At 37.3% G+C, this 12,627-nt stretch overlaps 1 protein-coding gene across 3 annotated transcripts in view; it reads right to left on the bottom strand.

Annotated features, from left to right (window-relative positions):
* Positions 1–11,164, bottom strand: part of LOC115219687 (acidic mammalian chitinase-like) — a 31,857-nt gene extending 20,693 nt beyond the window's left edge. The window contains exons 1-2 of one of the 3 annotated variants that reach the window (XM_036509709.1): positions 11,110–11,164; positions 115–169 (exon numbers count right to left, since the gene is read on the bottom strand). In XM_036509709.1, coding sequence (XP_036365602.1) covers positions 115–169 — 55 coding nt within the window. In that variant the 5' untranslated portion in view covers positions 11,110–11,164. Of the gene's footprint in view, positions 1–114; positions 170–4,237; positions 4,377–8,742; positions 8,797–11,109 lie in introns of those variants that run through there. The other 2 variants (XM_036509708.1, XM_036509710.1) reach the window with 2 other exon arrangements.
* Positions 11,165–12,627: the final 1,463 nt, after the last annotated feature.

The following is a 12,627-nucleotide window of genomic DNA, read 5'->3' on the forward strand; positions in this document are numbered from 1 at the left end:
CCATTGTAACTGTTGAGGAACTAGTATAGAAGCTTAGGTTTAATCATTCAACCATTCACCGACACTTGCGTGCCATCGGAAAAGTCAGCAAATTGGGTGATATTATATACTCACGTAGTTGCCCGAAAGCCATCAGTAGAATGGTGGTGAATGTAATCATTGAGCACATCTTGAAACAAAGACAAAACAACATGAAAGTATGATATTAATATAGATATAAATACATATGTACATATATACATATATATATACATACATATATATGTTTATATATATATATACACATGTATATATATATTTTATGTATGTATATATAATAATAATAATAATAATAGGGAATATAATTCCAAAACTTACAGGGAAAAATTCAATTTAACAATTTTAAATAAAATTTCACAATATATAATATATGTATATAATTTAGAGAAAAACCACTATTAAACAATTCAATAAAGAAAGATGTTATTCACATCATATAGAAAACATACTATAAAAAACTCTTTTTAAATCAATAAAGTACAATAAATAGTAAATTGTAGTAAAAAGACTACGCACATTTCATGGCTATATTTTCAAATAGATAATAATAATAAAATCAATTCAATTCAAAATTAAATCGAACTAAAATTAATTCTATTTAAAAATATAGTCACTCATCAGGTCTACGATAATAAATAATAAAAAATAAAAAATAATAATTGAATAAATGTACTTATCTTAACTTATGCTAATTATCAAATAAATATATAAAAAATACGTATATTAAACTATAAACAATCGAAAAGCATTTAACAATATTTCTTAAAATAAAAATATAACTTATCTTGTCGAAGGATTTTGGTTAAATAACAATTTAAACTTAAAACGTCGAAGTTAGCGTTTATAAGAAATATAAGAAATATATCGTGCGAAAATATGGCAATAGGGTAATAAGAAATTATTATTACCAGTGGCCAAGCACAAAAACGAATTAGTCATTAGACTATATATTATTCACATAGAAATACAATAAGAGGCTTCCAAATAGGAAAGCCTTGTGCTAGAAAGAACTGTAGAAAAAACTCAAACCACCAAATAAGGATAAATTTTCGAAAGGAATGAAAATTAAAAACGTTTACCATCTCATTTATTTCCCAGACCATGGTTTCTAACTATTTCCATCAAAAAAATAATATTTGCTGAAGGCCAGTTTCATCAGTGGGACAGCCTTTCAATTTCAAATACACACACAGCCAGATCCACATGTAAAACTAACTGCTTGTATATTCTAACTTTTCAGACCACTTATTGTATATATATATATATATATATATATATACACGAGGGGCGTTCAATAAGTAATGCCCCTGATCCACTTGAAGTTGTTCGATCTAGCTGAAATTTTGCATGTGCAATTATTTATATCTCTATAGATTAAGTGGCAAATTACAGCTCTAAACTAATTGTGGTTTCTGATTTACAGGTGTTTGAACTGAGTCAAGTGTGAAATGGAGTCTGTTGAATGTCGAGCAGTGATCCGGTTTTTGTATTTGAAAGGACGCACACCACGGGAGACTTTTGATGAAATGAAAGTAACTTATTGTGATAATGCCCCCATCATATGACCTTGTAAAACGCTGGCATCGTGAATTCAAACATGGTTGGAACTCTGTGGAAACAGCTCCCAGATCTGGTCGCCCCCTTTTGCCATTGATGAGGCATCTGTCCGTCAAGTTAAGGCTGCCATTTTGGAAGATCGACGCATAACTATTCGCGAAATATCCCATGAGGTCAAGATTAGTACCGGGTCTGTGGAAACTATCATTCATGACCATTTGCATATGCAAAAGGTGTCTGCCAGATGGATCCCCAGGTTGCTCACATCTTTCCAGAAGCAAGAACGCGTCGAGTGCTCGAGGATGAATTTGGAGATGTGCCAAGAGGATGAGTCAAAATTTTTCAAAAGACTGATTACACAGGATGAAACCTGAGTCCATCACTATGATCCAGAGACCAAAGCCCAGTCAATGCAGTGGAAGCACCGTGACTCCCCTCCTCCAAAGAAGGCAAGGGTGCAGCCCTCCGCTGGCAAGGTCATGCTCACAGTCTTCTGGGACCAGGACGGAGTAGTGATGACAGATTTCCTGGCAAATGGTGCCACAATTACAGGAGCCTATTATGCTTCACTTTTGAGGAAATTAAGAGAAGTTATCAAAATCAAGAGGCGGGGCAAGATCAGCAAAGGCATCCTCCTCCTGCAGGACAACGCTCTGGTCCACAACTCGCGTGTCGCCAGATCAGAAGCACAGGCGTGCGGCTATGATTCCCCCTTCCCCAACCCCCTACTCTTCTGACCTTGCACCTTCTGATTTTCACCTCTTCCCAGCCATGAAGTTGTTTTTGAAAGGAAAGCGTTTCCCAGATGATGCAGCCTTGATTTCTGAAGTCACGTCGTGGCTGGAGGACCAAGCTGGTGTCTTCTACAGAAACGGTCTTCAGAGCTGCATCAAACGATGGGAGAAATGCGTAACTCTGGGTGGTTCCTATGTAGAAAAAGACTAATAACTGTGCCAAGTTTCGTTGCTCTACTGCTATGGGAAGTGGGTCAGGGGCATTACTTATTGAACGCCCCTCGTATATATATATATATTATATATATATATATATTTCGTTTTTGGATTTAGTTTGTAAGGTTCTTTATGTGAGTTCGTGTGTTGAAGCATATTCTGTTGTGTCTGGGGAGAGCCATTCTCTTTTTGTGCCTTATAATTTAACACACTCACCAGTAAAATTTCCACTCATTTCCTTCTTCATTTTTCTAAAATTTTCGCTGCGTTTTGCAACCTTTTCAATAGTCTTGACTCTGTCCGTTATTCACACTGCACTCCCTTTTGTTTGTTTGTGTGCATGTGTGTGGGTCAGCGTGTGTGTACATACACATGCATGTATGTATGTATGCATATGTGCATATGCATGTATATATGTGCATATGTATATATATATGTGTGTGTGTGTGTATATTTGTACGTATGTATTCTGCATATTCCTGTGTCTGCTTGTCCGTGTTTGTGTGTTTTTATAAGTGTGTGTTTGTGTGTTTGCATGTGTGTGTGTGTTTATGTGTGTACCTCTGTGTCTTTGTGTGTGTGTGTGTGTGTTTGCAACTAAGTACTGTGTTTGCATCAATGGATGTTTAAATAGGAAATATACATAGTAGATATCATACACCCATACCCACAGTTTATACAGGTAGAGTAGAATAGTTAGGGGGCTATTATGTAGATAGATGTATGTATGTGTGTGAGTGGGTGTATGTATATATGTATGCACATACGTGTAAGCATATGGATATGAAAGTAAACAGATTAACAAACAGACAGATAGGTACATAGGTTATATGAACAGACAAACACACATATATACATACACAAATGAAGACTGAAACACGTGTCCATATATACACACACACACTTTACACAAGGACACATATAGAGACACACGTCCACACATATAGAGATACACATCCATACACCCAAATGTACAAACATACATACATACATGTGCATATATATATATATATATATATACAATTGCAGCGTGGAAGGTGTTTATAAGCCATTTAAGAAACACACAAAAGCCGTTCGATTCACTTCAACATTTAAGTTTAATTTGTCAAAATATTTTCGTCGCTAAAATCCGCGACCTGTTCACTGACAAAGATCCGTGCTGCATCAGGATTTTAGTGACGAAAATATTTTGACAAATTAAACTTAAATGTTGAAGTGAATCGAACGGCTTTTGTGTGTTTCTTAAATGGCTTATAAACACCTTCCACGCTGCAATTGTTTTCGTTTCAGCACACGATCTCAGATCAAATTACTTGCTATGCGAGTACATCTCCATATATATATATATATATATATATATATATATATGCACACACACAGATGTGCACAAACAAACAAAAAGAATGCAGTGTGAATAATGAAAAGAGTCACAACTATTGAAAAGGTTGCAAGATGCAATAAAAATGTTAGAAAACTAGAGAAGGAATTGAGTGGAAATTTTACTGGTGAGTGTGTTAAATTGTAAGGCCACGCACTGGGACTGAACCCGGAACCATGTGGTTGGTTAGCAAGCTACTTACCACACAGCCACTCCTGCGCCTATATATAAACTTATCAATGCATTCATACATACACCCCCCCCACACACATATATAAATAAAAGAACAGAGATTTAGAATTTGGGCCGGTACCTTACTATCACTCTGATACAATCCAAGTTCTGGCTAACCGCGTCAAATGATAGGGAAGACAAGATTGCTTAAGGTATATAATCACGTAGTATGTAACTCTAAAGGTAAATTCTGAGTCCATTTGTCCATTTTATACAGCATACTGAGTATATCTCCAAAACATCATACTAAAAATAGAGAACAATACATCTTCGGAACCCGTTTATTGCGATAAATTCACAATACATTCATGTTAAATTTAATGTAAATGTAGTGTGAATTATTGTAATAAACAGGTTTTATGGATGTACAATTAATTCTCCATTCTTGATGTCTTGAATGAACATACACAAACATATATAAGTGTGTGTGTGTGTGTGTGTATGTGTGTGTGTGTGAATGTGTGTGCATGTGTGTGAATATTCAAGACATCAAAGTAACTGTTCGGTTTTTACCATTGGGTGCTTTATTGTTACCTCATCCTTAGCAAAGGCGGAGGTATATTTGTCAGTCGTGCTTGTTTGTCTGTGGACAAGATATCTCAAGAACCGTCGGATGGATTCAGATGAAACTTTCAGAGACGTTTAACCTTGCGACTGGCACAAATTGATTAGATTTTGGGATCAATTTGGTACCGGACAAAGATTCTGGATTATTTTTCTGCTTTTTTTATTTAATTTTTGAGGGTGGTCGGGTTCATTTTTAGTATTCTCGTTTGTGAGAGCAGTCGAGTTTATTTCAGATATTCTCATCTTAAAAATCATCTCTGGCTAATTATTGAGAGGATGTTGATGAGGAGGTTTGCACTCTCTGAGTGCTCTTGTTTTAATATATATTTATATTCGATTTTTGATAATATCTTGAGATATCTCCCTGATTTTGTAGTCACTGCTGTTCTTTGGAAACAACAATATATGTGTGTGTGTGTGTATGTATATGTGTATATATATACATATTATATCTATATATGTGTGTAGATAAATAGATATGTAAGTAAAAAGATATGTTTCTTTATTACCCACAAGGAGCTAAACACAGAGGGGACAAACAAGGACAGACAAACGGATTAAGTCGATTACATCAATCCCAGTGCGTAACTGGTACTTAATTTATCGACCCCAAAAGGATGAAAGGCAAAATCGACCTCGACGGAATTTGAACTCAGAACATAACGGCAGACGAAATACGGCTACGCCTTTCGCCCGGTGTGCTAACGGTTCTGCCAGCTCAGATGAGCACACACATGCATACACAAACACAAATGAAGACTGAAACACCTGACCATATTCACACCTGCACACTTCACACACTTACTGACTCTATTCTTACCGTTCAGATTTTCCCCATCATTATACATACTAGATTCTATTCTACTACATACTTTTCTATTCTTAGTTACTGTTTTATTATTGTTATACTTTTTATTCTTAATTATAATATGATTATTATGTGCATTTTTATGAGGTTTATATGCCAGGTTAGACGGGCTATTGGTTTTGCTTTCGCTTTTATTATTTTTATTATATTTAGCGGATTTTAAACTTTCTGAGTTAAGGAATGCAATCTCCCGATTGCCTCCCGCCTTCAATAAAGCAGAGTTACAGAAGTGAGAATATGAGTTAAATATATTAGCCGATAATTGTGCAATTCTCTTTGAAATTCCTGTTACTATTGATAGTATTATACCTGGTAACTACGTCTGATTTCCTATAGGGGTAATATAACCCAAAGTTTATATTTAGTGTAGAATCTAAGAAGTTAACTACCTTAATGCAGTGCTTTTCAAACTTTTTGCTGGAGCGGAACCCCAAGGAAACATTCCACTGGCTCGAGGAACCCCTGTGCAATAATTTAATAGTCTTATGCACACATATCTGCACAGGAGAATTTAAAATTACTGCCGATTTTAGCAGTTTTGTAACTTCTTGCGGAATCCCTGGACTGTACAGGCGGAACCCTGGTTGAAAACCACTGCCTTAATGTCATATTCAAAAATGAGCCCTAGGTTAAAACTTTTGAAGAATTTTCTGATTTTCTTCCGCATTCTTTCTATTACGGTTTTACTATTACTAGGTATAATGAATAATGCATCATCCCTATAGAGAACTCAAGGAAGTCATTACTAAGACATTTTAGGGGATATGCTCCAAGTAAATCCGTATTAGGGGAAAAAATTCTGCATAGAGTTTGATACTCACCTGATATTGTCTGAGTGTGCAAATTAATTCTTCCTAACAAGGTGCCTCAATTTAGTATCTAATTCAACTGAATTTCTATTATAATTTTTTAATATATTATAAAATGTTATTGATTTGCCATATAACGGCATTATTGCTTACTGGTCACTAATATTATTGTTATTTAGGCGGCGAGCTGGCAGAAACGTTAGCACACCGGGCGATATGCTTAGCAGTATTTCGTCTGTCTTTATGTTCTGAGTTCAAATTCTGCCAAGGTCGACTTTGCCTTTCATCCTTTCTGGGGTTGATCTAATCGACTGGCCCCCTTCCCCAAAATTTCGGGCCTTGTGCCTTGAGTAAAAACGAATATTATTGATATTATCATTAATTATTTATAATAGTAATAATAATAGGAACTTCACCATTCAAACTGACAGAAAGATAGATGCAAATAGGCCAGACATTATATTGAAAGACTTCAGACAAAAATCATGTCTCCTCCTTGATATGACTATCAATATAAATGTATCTGTCAAGACCTACCAAAAATTAAGCAAGTATAAAGATCTTGAAATAGAAATTAGAAAAAAGTGGAACCTGCAGACTAAATTAATACCTGTTGTCATAGGTGCCCTGGGGATGATAGCAAAATGGGCTGATTGCTACCTAGCTCAGATATCAGGAAACCCCAAAATGGCAAAAATTCAAAAGATAGTGCTCATGGGAACTGCCCATATCCTACGTAAAATACTGACAAATTTTCTTATGGTTTCTTAAACATTCTCTGGGTGAGACTTGGAGCCAACTTGTACAAATGCAAAGCAAGAGTCAAACATAAAATAATAATAATAATAACCATACAATAACCATCAGAGCATCACAACAAATCACAGCACATACCCAAGGCACACAGAGCTGCGCTCGGTAGTGAAGTGAAAGCACGCTATAAAAATAAAACTATTGAATAATAATAATAATAATAATAATAATAAATAATAATAATAATAATAATAATAACAGGCAGTGGCTCTCATGGTTTCTGATCTTAACTGATCGGAGGTGTTATCATGTACATTGTTTTGTCTTGGTATAAAAGTTGGGTTACAGCAAATATTCTGCTCAATACCACAGATTTGCTTGTCAGTTGTTTGACCTTAACCAGTTGAGCATGTCCCTTAGTGGCTGACGATATGTGCATCTCTGATCACGAGCAGAAGTAGTGGGGGAGCATCATAGCCATGTGTTGAGAGGGATTCTTTGGGGTTTGAATAATTCACCTCTGGAAACATGGGTGGTTCTTTCAACATCCTTAAACAATCCTTATTCAGGGACCTTTTGAGCGGGATGGACTACTCAACCTGAAGAAAATTCTAACTGGGCCCCACCTGCATGGTCATGTGCTGTTTATCTTGATATGAGATCACCATTTCACACACATTTGGTTGTGATGCATGTGCCTGGTGTACCTTTATCAGACGGGCAGTCATGATGGGTATACTGGGCTTCGTATATTTTACCCCAGTGTCACTTTGATGGCATGAACTGCTCTCTCACTCAATAATAATAATAATAATATCTATATGAATATTCATTCGGATATTTACTCATATATATAATACATACATACGTACACACACACACATACATACAAACATGCATACATACATACATACATAGATAAAGACGAAGGCACGTGGCTTGGTGGTTAGGGCATTTGGCTCACGATCGTAAGGTCGTGAGATCAATTCGCGGCGACGCATTATGTCCTTGAGCAAGACACTTTATTTCACGTTGCTCCACTCTACTCAGCTGACAAAAATGAGTAGTACCTGTATTTGAAAGGATACACGTGCCTGTGGAGTGCTCAGCCACTTGTACGTTAATTTCACGAGCGAGCTGTTCCGTTGATCGTATCAGATGGGACTCTCGTCGTCGTAACCGACGGAGTACTCCTACTATAGATAAAAAAAAAGATAAGGCTGGTCTATGGGATTACCCTGGGTTTCACGTCCATAAAGCTCTTAGCTTTACAGCGTATCATCAGACCCTAAACCTGCTGGCCTCTCTGGCAAGTCTGTGTTTGTATGTATGTATATATATACACACACACACATACTTAATCATATCAAAGGGAAATGGAAATTAATTAAAATTTTCATTTCCAGTGGACCTAACGAGTAAAAATTTAGTCCAAAGACTATTAATCATAAAATACAGTGTACATTTAAACACATGAGGAATTCACTCGTGGGATTCAACACACTAGAAAGAACAGCTAGGTTCTATAACCACAAAATTTGGGATAAAATTTGACAGGAACGAAATGAAAAAATAAAAACATTTTACCATCTAGTTTCCTGGACCCGAACACTAACGATAGCAGCTGCTAGCCCAAACCCTTAGCGACGTCCTCACACGTCTTGTCACCTGCACGACCCACGTTGGAAAGGGCGCAACTCCCCGCTCCCTGCGCACTCCTGACGGCTGACCCCTTCCGGTTGCCCCAGCTTCCGGTCAACGCACTCGGCTGCTGACGTCCAGCTGCTGATGTCATCCCACACCCACTGCGTGGCGCATTGGGTAAGTGTCTTCTACAGTTACGTCGGGTCGATTAAAGCCTTGTATGAGCGAATTCGGTACATGGAAACTGTGGCAGTCCGCTCTGCTTGCCTGCTTGTCTTGTGTGTATGTATATATACATATGTATGTATGTATACATGTATGTATGTATGTAACGGGAAGCTTTATGAAAATAAACAAAAGACGAAGGCAGGTGGAGTACAAACAAACAAATGTATTAGTATGGTGCTCGTATCCTGAAAGGCAAAGTCGCCTTTGGCGGAATTTGAACTCAGAACGTAAAGACAGATGAAATACCTATTTCTTTACCACCCACAAGGGGCTAAACACAGAGGGGTCAAACAAGGACAGACAAACGGATTGAGTCAATTATATCAACCCCAGTGCGTAACTGGTACTTATTTAATCAACTCCGAAAGGATGAAAAGTAAAGTCGACCTCGACGGAATTTGAACTCAGAACGTAGCGGCAGACGAAATACGGCTACGCATTTCACCCGGCATGCTAACGTTTCTGCCAGCTCGCCGCCTTTGAAAACTTATATTTTGTTAATTAAATTATTTAACAGTATGAAAATAGTTTTTGGTGATGCAGTCTTGCCATGTAGAAGTTTTAACTTCAGTGCGTTCTTCCGGCAGAAATGAGTTCCCCGCTTCTGTTTCAAACCTACAAGAATTTCGTCTTCAGATTTCAAAAATTAGTAAAGGCACTTAAGACAGATTTCTTCAAGATATTCTGACTGGTATTTTATTTACAAACACTTCGACACAAGAAAAAAGTTACCCAGTGCTGGATTTGAACCCAGAACCTGTGAAGCATCGATTTATAGTCTCGCAGTGGACTTCAGAAAGCAAGCTAAAACAAATGCTTTACATCAAGGGTTCTCAAACCAGAGTATGTAAGAGAAGGGTACGAGGGATTTGCAAAAACACAGGAATTTTGAATTAATCACAGCCCACTAAACGCAGCTTGTTAAGAAAACGTGTGGAGAGTCCTTATCTGTTACCTACCACTTATCATTGTGAACAAGGGTTTCAATAATGTTTCATAGAAATAAAAATTCATGCCAGACTGTCAATCGAGAATGGCATGTGGGTGTATCTCTGAAATTATACGGAGGATTGAATTATTTGTTAGAATCCATCTCATCTATTTAAGTACAACCGAAATCTTAATTTATCAAAGCTAGAAATATTACTATTAAGGAATGGAACAGTCGATCCCATTACATGATTGATAATTTATTTTATCGATCTCGGAAGCTGATCACAGCGGGATTTGAACTCTTTATACGGGCGAAATGCGTAGCCGTATTTCGTCCGCCGTTACGTTCTGAGTTCAAATTCCGCTGAGGTCGACTTTGCCTTTCATCCTTTCGGGGTCGATAAATAAAGTACCAGTTACGCACTGGGGTCGATGTAATCGACTTAATCCGTTTGTCTGTCCTTGTTTGTCCCCTCTATGTTTAGCCCTTTGTGGGCAGTAAAGAAATATATATTAAATTGAATTAATAAAAAACAATATAAGCCTATTATCAGTTCACTGGTATCCAGCTATTTTACACGAAAGTCTTCATTCAGGATACACTAACACAACAGGCAATCTTTCGTCTCTAGTAGACCTTTCCGTCGATTTCCGTAAAAAAAATTTTTTTTTCACATATGGGCTTGCGGGAACTTTTGAAGTAATGAGAGCGAAAGAGACTAAGAGAAAGCGATTGTATGATGAGGGAAGTTCTTTTGAAGTTACCATGCATGTGAAGCATTGATGTACATGTGTGTGTGTGTGTGTGTGTTTGATGGGGTGTGGGAGACAGACAGTATGTTGTGTAAGTGAAGTGCTTCTGTTAGTGTGTGGGAAGAGACAGAGTAATGTGTGAAAGAAAGAGATAACTGAAATTTTTTAGTCGGTGTATGTGTATATGTATGTATATTACTTCAAAAGTTCCCGCAAGCCCATATGTAAAAAAAAAAAAATTTTACGGAAATCGACGGAAAGGTCTACTAGAGACGAAAGATCGCCACACAGCACTTCTGGATAAGATAATGGAGTACGCTAGAGGAAAAAAGCTTAGGAACCTTTGCTTTAACACATATTAGCAGAAAGGAGCGACAATGTGAAACAAGAACTCACCGTTTAGCTGTAATTCCTTTGTGGGGTGTAAAGCAAGTTCATACATGCAATGACATGGAACGAAATGAGGAAGGCACCCACCCCACCCCACCACGACCATCACCCCTACCACCGTCGTCGTCGTCGCCGTCATCATTCCCGAGACAGGTGAGAAGGTGGCGGTGGAAACGGGTGTAAGTAAACAGAGTAGTTACAGCCAGGTCTATTGTCTTTTGTACAAGATGTTGGGGGGGACATTAGATCAATGGTCCGAGGAGGCACCAAGTACCAAACGGTATCTTTTGTTGTGTCTGGATTTTTCAAATGCCAAAAGCAAATATGTGCATTTGTGTGTATGCAAATGTATGTATGTGTATGTACCACTATGCTAATGCACACACACACACACACATGCATATATGTTTATGAATTGGACATATACTTGTTTAAGCGTACATAGACACCCACTAGCATACATGGATTGTGTGTATATATGTATATATATATACATACATACATACATGCATACATATACATGCAAACACACGTATGTATGTATGTTTGTGTACATATCTACGTGGCATGCATTTACATATGTATGCTTGTGTGCATATATATATATATATATATATATATATATATATATATATACATGTGTATATATACATATATATATATTATATATATATATATATATATATACATGTATATATATATATATATATACACATTATATATATATATATATATATGTGTGTGTGTGTGTGTGTGTGTGTGTATGTATATATATATATATATATATATATATATATATCTGTGTGTATGTATGTATGTATACATGTATGTATGTAAGTATGTACGTATGTAAGTATGTGTGAGTATATGTGTGTGTGTGTGTGAGTGTATGTAGTTTGTCAATCAAGTATAATGCAGAAGTTGTTCCCAAAAAAAAAGACTGCCACCAGTAAAATTCCTTTCTTTCTCCCTGTCTTTCCTCATTCCTTAATCCTTCTATTAATGTCCTGTACACTCACCAATCCCTCATTTGGCAGAAAGACACACAGCATGTAATCCTACCGTATCCCCACTTCACTCCCATCTCACCCCATCATTTGTCTCCACCGTTGTTTCCCGCCAGCTCTTCTAATGGAAACAGAGGGGCCAAAACGGAAATAGCAGAAGTTGCTTCTTTGCTGCTGCTGTTGTTGTTGTTGTTGTTGTTGTTAAGCAACAAGACGGGTAAGGGTGATTAGGTGATGGTCTAGGGCTTAGGGGCGGGAGACCCCAGACCTTAGGAAAAAAAAACTTTGGTCGTCTTGTAGGGGCAGGAAACCCCAGACCTTAGGAAAAAAAAACTTTGGTCGTCTTGTAGGGGCGGGAGACCCCAGACCTTGGAAAAAAAAAACTTTGGTCGTCTTGTAGGGGCGGGAGACCCCAGACATTGGAAAAAAAAAACTTTGGTCGTCTTGTAGGGGCGGGAGACCCCAGACATTGGAAAAAAAAACTTTGGTCGTCTTGTTGTAGTCGAGGGCTCTTCGT

This window comes from Octopus sinensis, linkage group LG15 (genome assembly GCF_006345805.1).
Source record: "Octopus sinensis linkage group LG15, ASM634580v1, whole genome shotgun sequence".
NCBI lineage: Eukaryota > Metazoa > Mollusca > Cephalopoda > Octopoda > Octopodidae > Octopus > Octopus sinensis.